Source organism: Syngnathoides biaculeatus, chromosome 23, assembly GCF_019802595.1.
Source record: "Syngnathoides biaculeatus isolate LvHL_M chromosome 23, ASM1980259v1, whole genome shotgun sequence".
NCBI lineage: Eukaryota > Metazoa > Chordata > Actinopteri > Syngnathiformes > Syngnathidae > Syngnathoides > Syngnathoides biaculeatus.
The window spans coordinates 4,201,107-4,224,952 of record NC_084662.1 but is presented as its reverse complement, the minus strand read 5'-3'; the positions used below and the strand labels follow the sequence as shown (position 1 = coordinate 4,224,952).

General features: G+C 40.0%; 1 protein-coding gene across 1 annotated transcript in view; it reads right to left on the bottom strand.

Annotated features, from left to right (window-relative positions):
• Window positions 1-926: 926 nt before the first annotated feature.
• Window positions 927-23,846, bottom strand: part of cdk19 (cyclin dependent kinase 19) — a 105,988-nt gene continuing 83,068 nt past the window's right edge. Inside the window, exons 8-13 of the mRNA XM_061812543.1 lie at window positions 20,051-20,120; window positions 19,866-19,938; window positions 14,313-14,410; window positions 14,072-14,150; window positions 10,143-10,388; window positions 927-6,327 (exon numbers count right to left, since the gene is read on the bottom strand). Coding sequence (XP_061668527.1) covers window positions 6,202-6,327; window positions 10,143-10,388; window positions 14,072-14,150; window positions 14,313-14,410; window positions 19,866-19,938; window positions 20,051-20,120 — 692 coding nt within the window. The 3' untranslated portion in view covers window positions 927-6,201. The remainder of the gene's footprint in view (window positions 6,328-10,142; window positions 10,389-14,071; window positions 14,151-14,312; window positions 14,411-19,865; window positions 19,939-20,050; window positions 20,121-23,846) is intronic.

Sequence of the window (23,846 nt, the reverse complement as noted above, 5' to 3'; positions counted from 1 at the left end):
CAAGAGCTGCAAAGAAGCAGAGATGAATGTGGCTGCACTGAATGCGATGGACTGCCAACATATTTCCAGGGAGATGACGTCTGTTTTTCCATTTTTTGTGATTTGAGCCGTTTTACAGCGGATTTCTTGGTGTGACTTGCGAGTGCAGACTTGCATCTCTGTTGCGGTGCGACAACCCTTCAAGCAATGCATTGAACATTAGCACTGCAGCAACACAAGTAGACAGTAGACTATATAGCAGTAGTCAAGTTATATATTCCTAATACTCTGCAAAGATTTACTATTTGTAGTGTGCCACTGAGCTGTAAGAGAAGCTAAGCACCTCAATGAACGCTATCCCTGTCTGACAGTACCACCAGGTGGCCACAACACAAGCAGTACAATGACACAGTGGGATAAAAACTGCATGTATTTTTCCAATAAAATACAATATAGAATTACTTTTCCTTATAAAAATAAAATACAGTATATATTTTTTATTTTGGGCGAAGGATGTAATGGATTATAGAAGTCCCATGCATTTCTGTTGTAAAAAATTGAGATATGAAATATGAGCATGGCCACAGAACAAATGAAACTCATATTTCAAGACACCACTATAGTTCTAACATGTGGTATGGTAGCTATTATTGCCAGACCTTAATATAACTCAGAAATACACAATGTTGAAATTACTTTTCCAATTGGCTGCATATACTGTATCGAATATACAATTAAGAATGGTGGAAATTTGACATACAATGTAACTGTGTAATTTCTAAATGCAGAAACCCCTTACACTGAAATTAAAAGTTACATCATTACCGTTTCATTTCAAGTCCATTATAGAAAACACAAACATACTTGTGGACCTAAATATATGCAGTCAACACTCCCACTACAGTGTTATCTAAAAGTGACTATTAAAAAGTACTTGCTGTGAAATGCAAGGGATCCAGACAAAAGAGATTCTTTTAATCACGATAGAGAATATAAAATAAATATACATGACTTTCTTTCTCATTTAATAGTCATTTGTACAGTGGAATTTGAACAAATTCACAAAAATCATCTCCATAAATGTGTTCTTCGATTACATATTCTGTTCTCCTGTGGTGAGCTATTGCTGCTTTAGATATAATCACTATGGAAAGACAATACATAGAAGACCATATGAATATTTAAAAACTGTGTGGTAAAATGTAAAAAGTGGGGTCGGGGGGCACACAATACACCAAGCAAAAAAAATTCTGCCAACTCAATTCACTGAGCATTCTACTTCTTAGCATGCAAGATGGAAAATTGGGATATTGGTCAAACAATGCCTTTAAATTGTCCAACAGCCATTGAATGCATCACTGAGGCAGCGCTGCAAATGGGGTGTCCATTTGTCTGTACAAACTCTAGAGTGGACAACAATTATTTTTCATCATTTCTATGGAAAAAAATGACAGGCACATGCAAATACTATCAAAAAGGAGGAAATTGGAGATTTTTTTAATACAAGCGTATATTTGTCCATATCAACAGTACATTATAGTGTCAAAATCCGGACATTTTAGAAACTTGAATTTACCACTTAATACAGTGAAGAAAATAAGTATTTGAACACCCTGCTATATTGTAAATTCTCCCATTTAGAAATCATGGAGGGGTCTGAAATTTTCATCGTAGGTGCATGTCCACTGTGAGAGGAATAATCTAAAAAGAAAAATCCAGAAATCACAATGTATGATTTTTTTTTCTATTTATTTGTGTTACACAGCTGCAAATAAGTATTTGAACACCTGAGAAAACCAATGTTAATATTTGGTACAGTAGCCTTTGTTTCCAATTACAGAGGTCAAATGTTTCCTGTCGTTGTTTACCAGGTTTCCACACACTGCAGGAGGGATTTTGGCCCACTCCTCCACACAGATCTTCTCTAGATCAGACAGGTTTCTGGGCTGTCGCTGAGACACATGGAGTTTAAGCTCCCTCCAAAAATTTTCTATTGAGTTTAGGTCTGGAGACTGGCCACGCCAAAACCTTGATATGCTTCTTACGGAGCCACTCCTTGGTTTTCCTGGCTGTGTCCTTTGGGTCATTGTCATGTTTAAAGATCCAGCTTCACTCCTCTGACTGAGGGAAAGAGGTTGTTCCCCAAAATCTCACAATAAATGGCTGTGGTCATCCTCTCCTTAATACAGTGCAGTCGTCCTGTCCCATGTGCAGAAAAACACCCCCAAAGCATGATGCTACCACCCCCATGCTTTACAGTAGGGATGGTGTTCTTGGGATGGAACTCATCATTCGTCTTCCTGTTAGTGGAATTCTGACCAAAAAGTTCAATTTTGGTCTTATCTGACTACAAAACTTTCTCCCATGACTCCTCTGTATCATCCAAATGGTCATTGGAAAACTTAAGATGGACCTTGACATGTGCTGGTTTAAGCAAGGGAACCTTTTGTATCATGCATGATTTCAAACCATGACGTCTTAGTGTTTTACCAAGAGTCACCTTGGATACGGTGGTCCCAGGTCTTTTTAGGTCATTGACCAAGTCCTGTGGTGTACTCCTGGACTGATTCTTCACCTCTCTAAGGATCATTGAGACCACACAAGGTGATATCTTGCAGGGGGCTCCACTCCGATTGCGATTGACCGTCATGTTTAGCTTCTTCCATTTTCTAATGATTGCTCCAATAGTGGACCTTTTTTCACCAAGCTACTTAGCAATTTCTCCGTAGCCCTTTCCAGCCATTTGGAGTTGTACAATTATGTCTTTGGACAGCTCTTTGGTTTTGGCCATGTTACAAGTTTGAGTATTACTGATTGTATGGGCTGGACAGGTGTCTTTATACAGCTAACGACCTCACACAGTTGCATCTGATTCATGATAATACATGGAGTGGAGATGGACTCTTAAAGACAGACTAACAGATCTTTGAGGGTAGAATTCTAGCTGATAGGTGTTCAAATACATATTTGCACCTGTATCACACAAATACTGTAAATAGTTAAAAAATTATACATTGTGATTTCTGGATTTTTCTTTTTAGATTTTCTCTCTTATAGTGAACATCACCTACGATGAAAATTTCAGACCCCTCCATGATTTCTAAGTGGGAGAACTTGCAATATAGGAGGGTGCTCAAATACTTATTTTCTTCACTGTAGGTAGGAAATAACAGGGCGTCAAAAAAATAAAATAACATTCAATGACAGTTGTATCAAGATGTCCGTTTTTTTTTCTAAATATTAATGAGCTAGAGTCCACTTTGTAAAAAAAAAAAAAAAAGACTATGATGAGGGAAATGAGAGTACAAAAGGACATATATTTCCAAATAAAAATAACATTGATAGGTTACAAACAAAAGGCACCATCCACACCTCCCCTGTAAAAAAACAAAACAAAAAACAAAACAAAACAAACAAACCTCACCACCACCAAACTCTGGAATCCAATGTTAGATCTTGTTTCTACTATTTACTGAGGTGCCTTGAACACATTCAGTCACTACTGCAGGAAAAAATAATAATACAAAAATTAAAAGTGGTATCTGACAGGTCCCTTTCTATAGGTAATGTATTAAGGCAGAGGAAATTAAAAAAAAACTCTTCTATTCATAGATGGACACAATAAATATGATTGTATATGATCCATACTACACACACACACTTTACAATAATTCATTTAGAGCGCAATTTAAAAAAAAGAGCGGACACATGCTGTTTTGGACTGGTGTACTCCTACACACGTGATGAAAATATACACATCATCCATGAAAAATCAAACCTCAACACACAAAAGCTCGAGTTTGAATATTATATTTGCATAGGAGTTGTCTCAGATACCATACGTTCCCAGTAATACTCAGTGTAAGGTTGGAATTGACGACGAAGTGCCCTTTCTACAACTTCCAATTCTTACATTGAACCCAAGAGTTTTCGATCCCCTCAAATATTAAATGAGCAAGCTTGGTTGATAAAGGTGCAATTGCAAACTATCCAATGTTTTCCAAAGGTGAAAGTTTGAATAAAAGTGTGTAAGACCCATCGTATGAAGGAGATCCGATGGATGTGGATTCGACTGCAACTGGAGTCAAACAGTTTCGACAGGAGGCACCTTGAAGGTGGGATGAGAACAAGTCCAATTCTCTCTTTAGCCACTTGGTGTCAGCGTTAGCCCAATTTTATATGATATTTTGATATCCTGACGCTTCCGCCACTCAAAATAGTGCATGTCACTGAATTGGGTGCCCTCTTTAACGTTGAATACACTAGCAGGATCAATTGTGCTGCATTCAAACTTTAAAATAAGATTTTAAGTATATATATTAAAAATTTGGGGTTGAAAGAAGCTTAAATATACTTTTATTAAAATAGCACGAATCAAGTAGGGGCAGCCCCTAAAAATTAGTATCAGTGCAAGTATTTTCAAATAATACACAGTGGAAGGTCCCCTTTTCTCCCATTATTATCAAATACTGTATGTAACACATTCAGGACCTTCAACTTGAAATGGCCGCCTGACTAGATAAAGTATGAGATCGTGTGATTTGTCCAGATTAGTTATCTTGGGCCTGACTAGTTAATCACCTGACTGATTTAATCACCTCACATTGGCTCTTTTGGCAAAAATCGTCAGGTTTTCAGGAATCCTAATGGACTGGAAAAAGTCATTACACATTCTCTACATTGCATGATTTTTTTTTTTTTTTGGGGTGCGTGTACAACTACATAGTTGCTGAGTAGTTAGCAGGCCATTTCCATGTAAAAGTGCACGCAGTTGCAGCAGTATTCTGTCTTTGCTGGCTTCTTGGTAAAAATCTGATAAATGTTGGGTCTTCTTATGCCACACTTTTGCAGGATCTTCATTTATCTCTGTGAAGATGTAGTGCATGTTTTAAAGAAGCACAGCTTGCCTTTTTATATTTTTGTTGAGTGTTCCTGTCCTGTATCAACAGCACCAGTTTGGCAGTGGCATGCAAACAAGGGTGGTGTCCCATCGCCCATTTAAACAACATGCCCTTGTGACTTTTGGTTAGTAATGTACACAGGTATTCCGTAGAGTAGACCAGGACTGAGATTAGTGGCTGTCACTCATTTTGTTGCATTAAAGAACACACCCATGTTTTTCGTTTAGAGGTGACACAGGTCCCGACCAAACTGCATACTCAGGCTGAGGGGCAGGGTGGGGCGGGATGAGACGTTTGGGCCCATGAGCATTTCTTCTAGCTCTTTTGCAGATCGCTTTGACAGTCAGTGCATTTCTAGTGAGTCAAAGGTAAAACATCCATAAAACACCCATCCACCCAAAAACTCACACACACAGCATTAACAGTAACAATAAAAAACAAAACAAAAAAAACAATTTGACATCAGTCAGTAACAGTCTCATGAATCATACGAGGTGGGGTTGGTGGGGCAGGTGCATTCCATTAGCTGCCTTGGACGTTTATGCGCACGCTCAAGTTCAGAAATACGTGTCCACTGGCAGCCTACACACAAGAACACGCTCCCACGATCCTCCAGTTTGGGGCTGAGCGGTTACTGGTATGAAACAGAGTGGATCAGGATGTACACAACTTTCAGTAAAAAGACAACTACTTTCCTTCTGTACATTCGAGCTACGAATATAGGAACCTTATTAGAATACGATTACGTTAAATGACGCATTCAATATTTCCCTGCAATTTCATCAGCCCAGTAGCTGAGCTTTCTGTTTGAAATGTCCTTTTTTTTAACCCTTACTTAAAAGGACAGGCTAAGCTCGTTTGCATTTGATTATCCATGGATTTAGACGACACTAAAGGGCTTTCTATCCTGCGGCATTTCGGCCTCCAATTGTAATATTTTCACTGACATCAAGCTTCAAAACTCAAAAATCAACTAGAAAAAAGGTGCGATATAAGGTAAAGATAGGAGCTGCAATCCTTCCTCATGAGGAACGTTGTGTTCATAAGTGCCATAAGTTTGGAGTATGTGAGGGTCACCTTCACATATGTATTCCACCAAAATGTGATACCAGCCCAGACAGGCAGTATTTGCTTTTTTGGTTCCAATTGCTATGCCTTCATGTGACCATAGATCAAAACACCGGAATGATGTAATGCCGTGAGAAACTTCAAACAAGGATGAAGGAACCACTTCCTGGTTGCATCCAATGGTGACATCTGTGGAGGTTAGAGGAGGGGTAGGAGGTCCAACCCTCTGCTGGTTCAACACTGGCCTGGTGCCTCAGTAGCGATGAGTTTGGTGAGAATACTGGGAGCTCTGTTGGGAGGACGACGTGTATCCCATGGTGCTCTGCGGCTGATTGGTACCTTGGACGTTGCTTTGGTAACCAAGGCGGGAAGTGGAGTGCTGACGGACAGAAGGGTGAAAAGGAAACCACAATTTTAAGCATCTCACCGCCATCTTGAATGTAGTAAATTTAACTTTAGAACACTTTAAGAAAACTGGAAAAAAATGTTAAAAGCTATTACAGTGTTCCGTCTACAGAATACCCTCATTTATTGCAGGGGTTATATTCCAGAAAACCCCCGTACGGAATGAAATGTGCAAATTAGTGAACATTTATTTATTATAGTTACAATATGAATTGATGAAATGGCACTTTATAGCGGTGCAGATATTTTATTTGCATACTTGACGTGACACACGCACATGCCCATTAGGCGTGCCCTGCTTTTGCGATGTAAACAACAGCCCAGTGCGAAGGGTTAGGCGATTTACAAGGTTTGCACCGTTCCTCCCAATGATGTGCCTTTAAATGCAGGTTAGAATAAAATTTTCTTTCACTTTTTAGAACATTTCAACTTTAAAATATTTGTTGCACTGTACGGTGTTTAAATTGTATTTATTTTCTCCCCTTTTTGTTTTAAAATGTTATAAGCTGTTTGTTTTCCATGCTTTCAAACGCATCATGTAAAGCACATCGAGTTACCTTGTGTAAGAAATGTGTTATATATAGTTTAAAAAACTGATAACCGATCTGATCACAGGACGGAGCAATATGTCTATTCAAGTTACCAGTTTTTTATTTTATATCCTTGTGTATTTAATTGTTCAACAAATATGTATTTTTAATAAATCATGTATCTTTGTGCATTTATTTTTGCCAATCAGACATAGTGACAGAATCAATGGCTTTCTCTTAGATTGCAGTAAGTACAGTGCATACAGGAACTAATGAATCTACTTCTGAGACATTTTTGTGTGTTGGCGGGCTGGGAGATGTTTCACTTGTAAAGTATGTGCCTTGACTCCAAAAAGGTTGGAATTTGTCGCTGTAGTCAATATCATATGTTCCAGAGTGTGGCAGCTAGTCAATATCATATGTTCAAGAGCGTTCCATCCACGTAGCCTTTAAATGGCCGTATCCTTTATATTTTCACAGAGGTAGTGTGTGATTTGTGTAGCTTATGTGCTGAGTGTGTTTATTTGATTGCTTTTATCTAACTTTAATTTTAACTTTAACATAGATTAGGTAACGTATGAATTGTGTATCTTATGTGCTGACTTTGTGTATTTGATTGCTTGAAGGAATTTTGAGGGTCAGATTGTGGTGGACTTTGGAAAAAGGATGGAATTGTCAATGGTGAACACTTATTTCCAGAAGATACAGGAACATAGAGTGATCTACAAGAGCGGTGATAGAAGCACGCAGGTGTATTATATTTTGTGCATACGATGTAATCGGAAGGAGGTTACCGACTGTAAAGGTAGTGGTGGGGGAGAGTGTGGCTTGACAGCATAGGATGGTGGTGTGTAGGTTGATTCTGGTAGTGGGTATGAAGATTAAGAAGACAAAGGTAGAGCAGAGAATCAGGTGGTGGAAGATGAGAATGGAAGAATGTTGTGTAGGTTTTCGGAAAGAGGTGAGACAGGTTCTAGATGGACAGGAAGAGCTCCCGGAAGACTGGAATACTACTGCCAAGGTACTCAGAGAGGCAGGCAGGGAAGTGGAGAAGGAGACTTGGTGGTGGAACCCCAAAATACAGGAAGTCATCCAAGGAAAGAGATTAGTGAAGAAGAAGTGGGACACAGAGAGGACTGAGGAGAGGCAAAAAGAATACATTGAGATGCGACATAGGGAAAAGGTAGAGGTGGCAAAGGCTAAACAATACACATATGACGACATGTACACCAGGTTGGATAGGAAAAAAGGAGAAAATGAGCTCTATGGGTTGTCCAGACATAGGGATAAAGATGGGAATGATGTGCAGCAACTAAAGGTGATTAAGGATAGCAATGGAAATATGTTGACTGGTGCCAGTAATGTGCTCAGTATATGGAAAGAGTACTTTGACAAGTTAATGAATGAAGAAAATGGGAGAGAAGGTAGAGTGCAAGAGGCAAGTATGAATGACCAGGAAGTGGCATTGATTAGTAAGGGGGAAGTTACAAAAGGCACTGTACAGAATGAAAAAAGGAAAAACTGTTGGTCCTGATGACATACCGGTGGAGGTATAGAAGCAATTTGGAGAGGTGGCTGTGGAGTTTTTGACCAACTTATTCAATAGAAAACTAGCAGGAGAGAAGATGCCAGGAGAATGGAGGAAAAGTGTGCTAGTCCCCATTTTTAAGAACAAAGGCAATGTTCAGAGCTGTGGAGACTATAGAGGAATAAAGATGATGAGCCACACAATTAAGTTACGGGAAAGAGTAGTGGGGGGTACACTCAGGAAAGACGTATCTGTGAGCAACAGTATGGTTTCATCCCTAGAAAGAGTACCACAGATGCATTATTTGCCTTGAGGATCCTCGTGGAAAAGTACAGAGAAGTTCAGAAGGAGCTACATTGTGTCTATGTAGACCTAGAGAAAACCTATGACAGAGTATCAACACAGGAACTGTGGTACTGCATGCAGAAGTCTGGTGTGGCGGAAAAATATGTTAGGATAGTACATGGCATGGATGAGGCTACCAGACAGCAGTGAGATGTGCTGTAGGTGTGTCAGAAGAATTTAAGATGGAGGTGAGACTGCATCAGGGATCCGTTCTGAGCCCCTTCCTGTTTAGGTAGTAATGGATAGGCTGACAGATGAGGTTAGAATGGAATCCCCTTGGACTATGATGTTCGCAGATGATACTGTGATCTGCAGTGAAAGCAGGGAGCAGGTGGAGGAACAATTAGAAAGATGGAGGTGCGCACTAGAAAGGAGAGGAATGAAGATTAGCCATAGTAAAACAGAATATATGTACGTGAATGAGAGGGGCGGAGAAGGAAGAGTGAAGATCCAGGGAGAAGAGATAGCAAGGGTGGACGACTTCAAATATGTAGGGTCAACAATCCAGAGCGATGGTGAGTGTGGTAAGGAAGTGAAGAAACGGGTCCAAGCAGGTTGGAACAGCTGGCGGAAGGTGTCTGGTGTGTTATGTGACAGAAGAGTCTCTGCTAGGATGAAGGGCAAAGTTTATAAAACAGTGGTGAGGCCAGCCATGATGTACGGAATAGAGACGGTGGCACTGCAGAAACAACAGGAAGCAGAACTAGAGGTAGCAGAAATGAAGATGCTGAGGTTCTTACTTGAAGTGAGCAGGTTGGATAGGATTAGAAATGAGCTCATTAGCGGCACAGCCAAAGTTGGGTGTTTTGGAGACAAGGTTCGAGAGAGCAGACTTCGATAGTTTGGACATAGCCATAGGAGAGAGAGTGAGTATATTGGCAGAAGGGTGCTGAGGATGGAGCTGCCAGGCAAAAGAGCAAGAGGAAGACCCAAGAAAAGGTTGATGGATGTTGTGAGAGAGTGCATGAGGACAGTGGCTGTTAGAGAGGAAGATGCACGAGATAGGCTTAGATGGAAAAAGACGACACACTGTGGCGACCCCTAAAGGGACAAGCCGAAAGGAAAAGAAGAATAAGATTTTCAATGCCTAGTTCGCTGACCTAAAGGAAGAAGTGGTGAAAACGAATAAAGAAGCAGTGAAACCTAACAAGGAATGCGCCCAACAGCGGTAACACACAAATGTTTCTCTTAACTTTGTAAATTTAGTATTTTTATTTTTTCTTGTGCCATGTTTGCTAATTTGTGTTTTAGAAAATAAAATACATTTTGAGATTCATTCTGCCTTGCCTCTTTCTTTGCTGTGATGGGGTAATCTACTTTTTCCACCGTCATTCCAGGAGGTGAAATTCGAACCTTGAACTTTAGATTGTGATTCATTACACTAACCTGGTACTCTGACTGAAGCACTCCAGTGCCTGAAGAGGTACCAGAGGGGCCGATACGGGTTTTTTTATTGGGGGGGCCCTGTTCCTGGCCATGTTGTAAACCCCCGCCAGCATTTGCTCCCGTGGTTCCAGAGGTACCATTGGTTTGGGTTGAGTTCTGCTGAGATGGGGCCTGCTGGCCTGCTGTTTGTTGCTGGTTCTGGGTCTGAGTCTGCCCTGTTGTCTGCTGGTGCTGTTGCGTCTGGTTCTGCAGGCACACAGGGTAAAAACTTAACAGATAAGCACTGAGCTGGAAAAAAAACAGTAAGTCCACGAAACTGAAATTGTTTGGGCTACTCATCTGCAACAGTCTTATTTGCACCGTTTGACTAAATTTTTGACACGAATGTCAACAATTCTATGGCTGCCCTCCCAGTTAACATGAATATTTGACTTCAAAATCCATCATCGGCAGCAAAAGAGTTAAAGAGTATGGAAACTAAGAGAACTGGGAAAAAATTAACTAAAAAAAATGCAGTCTATGTTGATTGGATTTTAGCTCCTGTGACACCTATTACACAATTACTAAGATCGAATTTTCAGGAAACTCCAGCAAGCTCAGCCCTATATGACTGAGGGCGAAGTCAGCAACACAATTGGATCAGCTGTTGTTTTTCAGTGTATTGGAGGAGCTGTAAAATTTGATGTCGGACAAGTTTTGGGTGAAAAATGCCCTGAAATTTAAAAAGTGGTGCGTTTTGATCACCATCATATACAAACTGTGTACAATGCACATTAGTAGACCTGCGTTGTGTAGTCTTATGTCGTGAGCTGATCTGCTGTGTATTTTGAGTTTTTTTTTTTGTTAGTTTTAATTTTTAAAAAAATGCATTAAAAAAATTAAGAATGATACTTAAACCTAGAGAACCCAAGACATCCAAAATTTTATGTACTAACTAAATTAATCAATAAGCATCAAAGAAACACAAAAACATCACATTTGGAAAAATTTACTAATTTACTTCCAGTTTAGATAATGGTTCACATATGATCCATGAGTTCTCTAGGGTTAAAGTATAACAACGTACAGTAAAAAAAAAAAAAAGACAAAAAAGAAAGTATCAAGACATACAAAAAAAATTAAAGAAGATAACTAACACAAATGTTGGTAATAACTTGTTTGCTTACACATATCTGATCATTTACATCTTTAAAAGAAGTAGGACATATTGAATAGATACGTTTCTATTCCTACCCAATTATTTCCATTTCATGATTAATCGCAAAGCAAATTTCATACACAAGGTAACTCAATGTGCTTTACATGAGAACAGAACACCTCAATTGAACTGTCATCTGGTGATACTTCTAAATATAATTGTGCATCATCTGCATAGCTATGACAGCCAACATCAAAATTTAAAAAAAAATTACCCAAGGGTACCATATATAGGGTCCAAGAACTGACCCTTGAGAGACCCCATGGGTCATGGGTCAGGAACCTATGGTTCATGAGCCATATCTGGCTGTTTTGATGGTTGCATATGGCTCGCAGAGCCCTCATAACGACACAATCGCGTAAGCAACGCGTATGAAGCAGTGACAGTTTGTCCTAGTGGGTTTGTTGCAGGTTTTTTTGACAATGATCGCTCAAAGAAAAAAAAGATGAGCACTGCGGTTTTTGGCAAACTGGACAGCCGTTGTGGAGAGAGAAAGTTCTGGTGTGCGTCTACTTTGTAATAACAAAATTGATGAAATGATGAAATGCTCAAATTTAAAGTGCTACTTCAACATACGCCTTACTGTGTTTGCATGAAAATATCCTGTGGGGGACAACAGGAAGAAAGCATGTCAAGAGCTACTTTTCAGACTCCAAGCTAGTCAGCAGGAAATCCGTGTTTGGACCCAAGAATTTGAATGGAATTCTGATCGCGTTGCTGGTGCTGTTGTTGTTTTTGTTGGTCAAAGAGAAGTAAAAGAAGATGATGAGAGAATATGGGGAGGAAAAGATGACGGGGCAATAGATATGGAGGTAGAAGGGGCGCTGTGACCAGCCTGTGCCACCGGGGCTGGCGGGGTAGAACCCAAGCAGAAATTACAAACGAAGCCTTGAAGTCCCTTTGAATATCGAGTCTGGCCGGAGAAGGTCCTCGTTGCTGATGCTTTAGCAATTGTGAGAAATGGAAAGCCATCCACAGACGGGGAGTAGCAGAGCATTCATGCTTGAATTTACCAATAAATGTTTTGACAACTTGCATTAAGACAAGTTAATCAAATGAATAAAAGACATGCCTTTGTCGGCAAGAACTGTTCACCATCGTACCATCATGATGGCAAATCAAACTGATTTAACTTCATGATTAACGGATGGAAGTCTCAATGCCTGCATGAATCTTAATGTAACGACGTATGAAACGGACTACAAAGCCATCAGCAAAACATGGCAGCACCTGAAGTCACATTAATGGTAAGAAGTACTTTTGTCATCATTGGTTAGCAACATCATAACAATGTTATTTAAAAGAATTCAGAGAATTATTGTACTCTAAAGGCGTTGGTCTTACATAAATGCACAAATATTGGCATGGCTCTTTTGAAATTACATTTTAAAATATTTGGAATTTATGGCTCTCTCAGTCTCAAATGCTCCTGACCCCTGCCATAGGTCATTGCCATTTGTTGATATTGAGCACTTCCAATGGTTACAAAGTAGCTCCTTTCCTCCAGGTTGGACCTGAACCATTTCAGGACCATTTCATTTTGTCCTATCCACGTGTCCAACCTGTTCAGCAGTATATTATGATCTATTACTGTATGAAATGCCGCAATGAGATCCAAAAAGAGCAAAATTGAAGTATTCAACCTAATATCATTCAGCATTTGTCTGCCTGGTGCAGCCTCAACGATTGTGAAAAAAGTGGTTTTGTGACAAAGTTCGGAGAGAAAATGCAATCTGCAAATAGAGTAAATGATTTTTGGACTTTTCACTGTATTTTGCACCAGGAGGCTTTGTGTTCCAAGTTATTAAAGATGGGTAACGTCATAAAGGTGGTCATCAAAATTATTCATTTCATCCCTTCCAGAAGCGTGAATCATCGTCAGTTTGACAGCCTTCTTAGAGACAAAGACCACATCTATGGCCTGTCATACCACACTTGGGTAAGGTGGTAAATTGGACAGTTTATGGAACAAAGGGGAAACCAGTCCAATGAAATTGTTATGCAGTCTTATGATAGTATACAATCTTCTTACACTTGTTTTGGGAACAAGATTATGTTATTTATATATATATATATATATATATATATATATATATATATATATATATATTTTTTTTTTTTGCCTGAGAAATGATACCCTGATGTTGTTCTGTGATATATGTCTGTGAATAACTGAGGCATTGTGTGTTCTTTTTCCTCAGAAGTTAAAAAAAAAACTTGAAATGTTTTTTGATTGATACTGATGTCAGGCTTGTACTATTTGAAACTCCAGTATATGCTATAAAATTCTCATGAGCGCACAGGGGAAACTGTTGCTAGTCACATGCTGTGAAGACACCATCCATTATCTGAGCTGCTTATCCTCACGAGGGTTGTGGAAGTGCTATAGCCTATCCCGGCTATCTTTGGGCAGGATACGGGATACACCCTGAACTGGTTGCCAGCCGGTCGGAGGGCCCATAGAGACAAACAACCATCCGCACTCACAATCACACCTAGGGGGAATTTAGAGTCTCCAATGAATGCATGTTTTTGCAATGTTGGAGGGAACCAGATTGCCCAGAGAAAAGACACATAGGCACGGGGAGAACATGCAACCTCCATAGAGGTGGTGCCGGGATTTGAACCCCAATCCTCAGAACTGTGAGCCAGACCCTCTAACTGGTTGCCCCACCTGAAGACATTATTCTATAAATAATTAAATTGACAAAGTAAACAGACATTGAATTACCTTTTCTGCTTTCTCTTCTGGTTCATCTTCATTGAGAAACTCTCTCTTTGGATATGGGATCTGGCACCCAGCAAACACACTAAAACAGACATAGAAGTTTGTTGTGTTTTTGCAGCAATAGATGACAAATAGTAAAGGAATGTAAAACGCTCTTTATAGTTGATTGACTACATCACACGGGGCACATTTTGTTGCGGACAAAATCATGAAAATGAACTTCTCAGGAAAAACTATGGCTTACTCAGTGGTTGGTAATGGATCTTCTAGGAAGTAGGGGTCCTGCAGTGCTTGTTCTGATGTGATTCTTTTGGTGGGGTCCATAGTGAGCAGTTTCTGGAGCTGAAAGCAGAGAAAAAAAGGTATTTTTATTTCTGCTATTTGTTACATTAGTCTGGGGGCCTGGGTTCAAATCCAGCCTCGCCAGTGTGGAGTTTGCATGTTCTATCTAGCCTGCGTGAGTTTTCTCCGGGCAGTATGGTTTCATCCCGCATTCCTAAAACATGGTAGGTAGGTCAGTTGAAGACACTAAATTGTCTGTATGTATAAATGTGAGTGTGAATGGGCTGATTGTATCCATGTCCTGTGATTGGCTGGCAACTAGTTCAGAGTGTACCCCGCCTCCTGCCTCCAGATGGCTGGGATAGAGAGGCTCGTAAACCTCGTGAGGATAAGTGGTGTCGAAAATGGATGGATATTGGCTCCACTGCAATACTCTGTAATTTGAATAAAAGGAAATACCAATCACGAAGACTATGACTTGAAAATGTTCTTATCCTGGGAAGGCAAAAAAATTACTCTAAATGAACAATATACTCTTGCTAATATCTTGAGTTATCTAAGACTGCTATATACAGCTACGGCAGTAAGTGTTTAACGCGTCACCATTTTTCTCATTAAACATATTTCCAAAGGTGCTGCTGACATAATTTTCAATTTTGAAGAACAACCCAAGTAATCTATGCAAACAAAGAGAGTAGAACAAATAAGATCAGAAACTGAATTGTGTCTAAAAATAGGAAATTACATGGAAAAGGTATTGAGCATACCAACTGGTATTTGTTGAATACCTTGTACAAAAGTCTTTTTGCCATAACAGCTTCAAGACACCTCCTGTGTGGATAAACTAGTCGCATGCATTGCTCTGGGGTGATTTTGGCACATTACTCTACACAAGTAGTCTTCAAATCTTGAAGAGGGCTTCTTTTATGTTTCAATTCTTCCCATGGGTTTAGGATTGGTTACAAGTCAATTGACTGGCTGCGCCATGGGTGCAGCCTCCTTTGTTTTTCTTTGAAAACTAATTGAGAGTTTATTTGGCAGTATGTTTTGGATCATTGTTCACCATTGTTTGATTTTCATCATCCTCGGAGATGACAGCAGATTTTTATGAAGAATGTCTCGGTACAAGTTTATGAGTACCATTTGCTGAAAAGCAGCAATGGGGTTGTGCATGTTTGTGAGCATAGATCCAGGCCACGGCTATGGACTATGTACATTACTCACTGTTTTCCTTGTGACAACAGTACCTGCTAATTACAGGTGTTTTTGAAGCTCTCCATATGCTTTCTTGGCTCGTGGACAGCTCCTCTAATTATTCTTTCCACTCCTCTGTCAGAATTGGGGGAACAGTGGCACAGTTTTAAAGCTTTGGCCTCACAATTCTGAGGACTGGAGTTCAAATCCCGGCCCTGCCTGTGGGGAGTTTGCATGTTCTCCCTGTGCCTCTGGATGGGTTTTCCCTGGGCACTCCGGTTTCCTCCAATATCTCAAAAAAATGCATTCATTGGATACTAAATTGCGCCTAGCTGTGATTGTGAGTGTGACTGTTGTCTGTCTCCATGTGCCCTGCAATTGGCTGTCAACCAGTTCAGGGTGAACTCCGCCTTCTCCCCAAAAACAGTTGGGATAGGCTCTAGCACTCCTGGACCCTCGTGAGGATAAGCGACTGAGAAAATAAATGGATGGATGGATGGATGGATTATTCTGCGGATGACCTGATCGAGGCACATAAATGATGGTATGATTGGGTTTCCACTTAAGTATTATGGCTGCAACCATGCTCAGTGGACCATTCAGAAGCTTACATATGTGCCTGTAAATAATGCCATCATTACAAATGTGTCTTGAGTCACATTTTAGCAATGAGATTCTGATTCAATTCGGATGGAACCAGCTGATATTTATTTGCACTAACAACGGGCTGGATTGTTGTTTGATTTTTGATAGATTTTAGGTGATGTCTTGGTTTCCTAACTTAATACACCTCGTTTTTGTAATGTTTTCAATACTTTTTCCCCACGGTCATTTCAGACTTTTACACAATTTACTTATGCTTTTATTTGTTCCATTTTCTGTTTATGTATGGATTATTTGTTTTGTTCTCAACATTTGGTGAAATTTTCACATCAATGTCACCTTTGGAAGTATATTTAGCAATAGAAACGGTGATATGTTAAATACTTATTTCAGCCGCTGTGTAAGGATACAGTATTGGATACTCTAAAATAAAATGTTGACAATATATTCTCAATAGTCTATATTCAATATTTTTAACATAAACATGATAATTTAACTAACAATTAACAGTGGTATTGTATTGTAGTTGTGGTTTTAAACGTGGTTAAAGTACTTTTACAATTGTATGACCATTATGGACATAAATATAGCGTTTATATTGCTGACTTCCACAACAATACCATTTCCATTGCTTACTGCGGGTTAAAATCCAAAGAAATTGGAGGTCTACCGGCATCTCAGAATTGTAATTGACCTTAGTGTTGTATTTTACTTTCAGGCAACTATCGTTATGGTTATCAGAAGACCGGGTCTAGACTAGTGAGGGCACATACAACACATTCCTGACCCATAAAACATTGCATTTGTTACTTTTTTATGTAAAAACAAAAAATGAGATACAGTATTGGTATTACATTGAAATTGGACTTGGACCTGCAGTCTAAACTCTTCACACCTTATCAACACATTATATCACATTTTACTAACTAAATAAGCTCTTGTGTGTTTGAAGCGCTAAGAATGATTTACAGCTTCAACTCATAAGTTTGCAAATACAGTGGTACCTCTAACAAAATTAATTTGTTCCAGAAATCGTTTCGTAACGTGATTTTTTTTTTCTTTAAGTGGAAGCGCTTTTAGCCTAATCCATTCGGAGCGATCTCCCCACCTGCAAAAATAAGCATTCAAAGTACAAAATGTAAAGAATGATACAAATCATGTTCATTCACCTTTGGCGTTGGGCAACTATGCAAAGAGAAGGGTGAGTGACAAGCAAAAGGTGTCATGCGGGAGGGAGGAGGAGGCAAACTTTGACAGCCGGGAGAAAACATACCTATAAACCTTCGCACGCACGGCACTTACAGTGCCTTGTGAAAGTATTCGGTTGACCTTTTCAACCTTTCGCCACATTTCAAGATTCAAACATAAAGATAAAAAATGAAACTTTTTTGTCAACAATCAACAACAAGCAGGACACAATGGTGAAGTGGAACAAAATTTATTGGATACTTTATACTTTTTAAACAAATGAAAACCAGAAAATTGGGGCGTGCAATTTTATTCGGACCCCTTGCATTAATACTTTGTAGCGCCACCTTATGCTGTAATTACAGCTGGAAGTCGGTTGGGGTATGTCTCTATCAGTTTTGCACATCGAGAGACTGAAATTCTTGCCCATTCTTTCTTGCAAAACAACTCGAGCTCAGTGAGGTTGGAAGGAGAGCGTTTGTGAACAGCAGTCTTCACCTCTGCCCACAGATTCTCGATTGGATTCACGTCTGGACTTTGAATTGGCCATTCTAACACCTGGATACATTTATTTGTGAACTATTCCATTGTAGATTAGGCTTTATGTTTTAGATCATTGTCCTGTTGGAAGATAAATCTCTGTCCCAGTCTCGGGTCTTGTGCAGACACAAACAGGGTTTTCTTCCATTCATCTTCCCATCAATTTTAAACCTCTTCCCTGCCCCTGCTGAAGAAAAGCAGGCCCAAACCATGAGGCTGCCACCACCATGTTTGACAGTAGGGATGATGTGTTCAGGGTGATGAGCTGTGTTGCTTTTACGCCAAACGTATCGCTTTGCATTGTGGCCAAAAAGTTGGATTTTGGTTTCATCAGACCAGAGCACCTTCTTCCATGTTTGGTGTGTCTCCCAGGTGGCTTGTAGCAAACTTTAAATGAGACGTTTTATGGATATCTTTGAGAAATGGCTTTCTTCTTGCCACTCTTCCATAAAGGCCAGATTTGTGCAGTGTGCAACTGATTGTTATCCTATGGACAGACTCTCCCACCTCAGTTGTAGATTTCTGCAGTTCATCCAGAGTGATCATGGGCCTCCTGGCTGCATCTCTGATCAGTCTTCACCTTGTTTGAGGTGAAAGTTTAGAGGGACAGCCGGGATTTGGTAGATTTGCAGTGGTCTGATACTCCTTCCATTTCAATATGATTGCTTGCACAGTGCTCCTTCAGATCTTTAAAGCTTGGGAAATCTTTTTGTATCCAAATCCGGCTTTAAACTTCTCCACAACAGTATCTCAGACCTGTCTGGTGTGTTCCTTGGTCTTCATGATGCTCTCTGTGCTTTAACCAGAACCCTGAGACCATCACAGAGCAGGTGCATTTCTACGGAGACTCGATTACACACAGATGGATTCTATTTATAATCAATATTGGATCATTCAGAGATCCTCACTGAACTTCTGGAGTGACTTTGCTGCACTAAAAGTAAAGGGCCCGAATATTATATCATATTATATTCAGTTTTTTATTTGTTAAAAAAAAGTATAAAATATCCAATAAATTTCGTTCCACTTCACAATTGTTTCCCACTCGTTGTTGATTCTTGACCAAAAAAAAAAAACGTGTTTTATATCTTTATGTTTGAAGCCTGAAATGTGGCGAAAGGTTGAAAAGTTCAAGGGGGCCGAATACTTTCACAAGGCACTGTAATTCCACTGAAATTTCTTGGGGCCCACGGTGAAGAAAGATGAATAAACTTGCAAAAAAATCACAAACAAAAAACTCACAAAAAAATTGTACTTAACCAATGTGCTCCAAATCCAGCGCCTATTTTTGCTTTTCGTAAACTGAATCTTCCTTTGTAACCAGAGAGAATACTTTTCCGAGGAGGCACTTCGTAACCTGAATTTTTTGTTACTATAGATGTTCATACGTAGAGGTAGCACTGTAATATCCTCTGTGAATTCAAAAATAGTAACAGAGATTTTTGTAGGGGAAAAAAGATCTACAAAATACAAAAAAAAAATCTCCTACAAAGATAAATGGGTCAATAGCATGTAAGGTTTTTAAACGTGCTAATTTTATGATTCACAAAAAAAATATCAAATGCAACTGTTCAGAGATTAAGAATGTTGTATACACGTGAAATAATATTCAATTTCTTAAAATAAGTGAGTGTTTTGTCATGTGCCTTTGGCGTGACACAATGTAATGTAGTGCTGCATTGATTTATCTCAGAATGAATACATTGTCTTAACATGCAAAATAATTTAATAAGACTAGTAACAGTATTAACTGTTCAGAAGTATGATACCTGTTTTTCTTTGAGTTCTTTTCACAACGATTTCATATTTTAGCAACAGAATGTTCTCGTCATGTTGTTTCATGGAGTTAATTGACTAATTTTTTCAAATCATTTTAAAATATTATCACGTTTAAATTACAGAAATTCAGTATTTTATTTTTTATGTAAGTTCTGGGTGTGTTTGTACATGCAAATGTGCGTGCGTTCCTGCACACAGAGGATCCACTTACCAACAGGAAAACTTTGCTATCTGGTTTGACCTTATGTTTCTCCATGTATTTGATCAAGCTGCTGTTTGCATATCTGTAAGAAACAACAGTGGGAAAACAACTCAATATAATTGAAATCTCAGTCACTTAAACCATGTGGTGTACAGGGCTTTTTAAATAGCCAGAGCCCGGCAGAATTTACTTACGTTGTTCTTCTAAAGTCTTTCTGAAGCGTTGGATATTCAGGCATCTTCCGAATGTCTTCCCAGTCTTTATCTGAGAATTTAAAAAAAAACAACAACTTTATCTTGCATCTTTTTTTTTTTCAAATACAGGTATGCAAACAGAAGGGCGTCATCGGTGATATAAAATTGAATATATGCCGATGACCACAGATTTAGGAACAGAACTAAGTGCAACATAACAGATAGCTGTTAAAAGGTGTGACTTTTTTTCAAGCTCCACAGATGCAAATAACTGTACTTCTACTTAAATACAAAGTGTGAGTATTTTTTCTTCCTGAGTTTCCCTCCCTCACCAATTCCCTATACACATTGCTTTTGTCACAGATCAACAAAGGGTGAGTAGTCTTATTCTGTTTTGGTTTCATCGTACCAGGGTGAATATCATTTTATTCTTGTGTGACAGTTAAGAATAAAATATGAGTGGGTGGTCTCTTCACTTGGGAATTAAATTTTTCGTACAACTTAAACTTGTTAAAAATGTCCACAGTATTGTAACTTACAAAAACATACAATACCGATTTAATAAAATATAAAGTATATACTGTAACAGTTTGTGTCCACTTGCAGATGCTCTCCAGTCCTATCAGGTCTTATGGTGGACAGCTATTTTTAGGCCTCTCCAGAGACGCTCGATTAGATTTAAGTCAAGCCTCTTGCTGGGCCATTCAAGAACAGTCATCGAGTGGAAAAGTGATGAGCAGTGCCTGGTTTCCAAAGTTCTATCTTGGTCTCGTCAGACCTGAGATTCTTATTCTCATCAGACCAGAGATTCTTATTTCTCACCATCTTGGAGTCCTTCAGGTGTTTTTTTTCTTTTCTTTTTTAACCAAATTCCATTTGGGCTTTCATGTGTCTTGAAATGGGGAGGCTTCCATCAGGCCACTCGGCCATAAAGATCTTTGAGTCCTTTCTTTACTTTTCACCAACTCTCTTCTTCCCCAATTGCTCAGCTTGCCTAGACGGCCAGCTCTTGGAAGGATTCTGGTCATCCCAAATGTCTTCTATTTCAGGATTACGGAAGCCACAATGATCTTAGGAACTTTAAGTGCAGCAGACTCCTTTTTTGTAACCTTGGGCTTATCTCTGCCTTGCTAAATTCTGTCTCTGTGCTCTTCAGGCTGTTCGTTTGCCCTCATGGGTTTTACATAGACAGGGGTGTGGCTTTCCTAATCAAGTCATGTCATATAATCCAACACAACTGTACTCCAATGAAGGTGTAGAGATGTCTCGAGGATCATCAGAAAAAATGGACAAACTGCAGTTTTTCTTTTTTAATCTGCAAAAATCTCAACAATTCTGTAATTTTTCTGCCAATAAGGGGTGCTGTGGGTACATAACTTTTTAGGTAAGGGCTGCAATACAACAAAATGTGAAAGGGTGTTTAAGGCTGTGTGGGGTCCCTGGCTAACTTCAGGGCTTGGATTCTTAATGCAGCACATATGTTTGCACATACTTTGGTGAGCTGGTTGGAGGTGGTGGTGGTGGCCATCATTGCCACATGAATGTCTTGTTCCACCCTCGCCAGTCTCTCAAATTTTAATGCACGAGACCCCTCCACACACGAAAACTGTACTTAGATAATGGTTGCCAGTCGTAAACCTGGTAACCATAGCAATAGGGTGGGTGGTGGGTCTTCATATTTCACTTGGCCTGACTCCAGGGGCCTGCAAACACCACGCATCACCTCCTTTGGTTGTCAAGGTGACCAGAGATGGGGGTTCACCCCACCACCCCTTTGGGCCCCACCTTCTTCTCTTGTGTCCTGGTGCCCTCGCCGTTACTCCTTTGCACGACTGCGTAACATGGCCTTGTTTTTGGCAGACTGTGACCTTTTCTTCAAGAAGCAGGTGACTCTGCGTACACACCTGTTGGCACTCCAACTTCAAGCATGGCTACGGAAACACACCTCCAGAGCCCCCTCAGAGGCAGATCCTGGCCCACCGCAAAGACTGTAATTAACCTGGGCAGTCTGCACGCTTTCAACAAACAGACTGTCTCAACAACTTCGACTACAGCCCTGTCAACAAAAATAAAATCATAGCCCAAGTCTCTGATGACACAACAGTGGTCGGTCCGATCTCAAAGGGAGATGAGGCACCCTACAGAGAAGACGTCCAGAAGCTTACAACCTGGAGGACAGACAACACTCTGGCACTGAATACGAGAAAAACAAAGGAGATTGTTGTGGACCTCATGAGGAACAGAACTAAACCAGCTCCGCTCTTCATCATCGGTGACTGCGTGGAGAGAGTCCCCACATTCAGGGTCCTGGGAGTCCTGATTTCTGAGGACCTCTCCTGGAAAGATATCTCAGTGGTCATCAAGAAGGTTCAACAGAGTCTCCACTTCCTGATAGTCCTCAGGAAAAATAACCTGGAACCAAAGTTGCGGTTGACCTTTTACCGCTCATCTATCGACAGCCTGCTGACATACTGTGTCTCCATTTGGTATGCGAGCTCCACTGAGGCAGACACTAAAGCTTCAGAGGACCAACAAATCACCACAGAAGCTTGTTGGGTACCCTCTCCCCTCCATGGCAGACATTTATTCCTCTCGGTGCCTCAGCAGAGCTCACAAAATTATTATGGACACTACACACCCTGGTAATCAACTGTTTGAACTCTTGCCACCTGGAAGGCGGTACAGAGGACCAACAGACCAAGGAAGTTTTTTTTTCTGAGAGCCAACAACACCCTGAACTCTCATCTTTCCTCTCCCCATGGTATTAATGCAAAGTCACGTTGATCTCAATATCTTGAACAATACTTTCTTATGCATTGCATTTCACATTTATGTTTATTTATTTTGCTTTCATGTATGCACTGACGCAGGAGAGGCTCTCCAATCTCATTGTACAGTTTCGTATGATGACAATAAATGGTATTCAGTCATCAAGAGCCATTGACTTGATCATTTCCCACATCCTGTTCTGCCCTGTCCTTTTCTGTCCTCTCTTGGTTAGCTGTTGCATGCCGTCACCAAGTGTACCCCTCATTCACAAATAAGAACACGATTTGACTGTTGTAACGTGAGTTGTGCTGAAATATCTAGACCAGTGGTAGGCAAACTACGGCCTGCGAGTCACACCCAGCTGATTGACCGTCTCAATGAGGCCCACCAAAGACTGGTAAAGAATTGCCCAAATCATATCAACATCATGACTACATTGATTAAACCTTGTCTTTAAGGTAATGCAATGTGCTTTACATGATTAAAAGTATTTGAAAACAAAGAGATAAAACATTTAAAATGGGATAAAAACAAAACTGACTGGAAAAAAAAAGTAGATACAGGGATACAGTGACTGGATTTGGGCTGTCCTATATGTACTTAGCTGCAACTCTGAACCCTTCTTCAACCAGGAGTGGACCAAAAGAAATAAGATTCAACAGTGAGGGTTGAACAGCAACTTCTCCTAGGAGAATAAACAATCGACAGTTGCTTTTGCTTTTTGCTTCGTGTTACTTGAAATATCACAAGTTATTGCTCTACCACAAGGACACATTATATTTATCTATTCTACGTTTTACATTTTTTGACCACTTGCAAAGGCTGTTTATTTAGTAACATTGGGAATGAAAGTGATTGGTTTGTGATTGTTGAGTCGACAATGGGGGCAACGGTGGCTCAGCTGGAGAACGTTGGCCTCACAGTTCTGAGGTCCCGGGTTCAATCCCGGACTCGCCTGTGTGGAGCTTGCATGTTCTCCCCGTGGGTTTTCTCCGGGCACTCCAGTTTCCTCCGACATTCCAAAAAC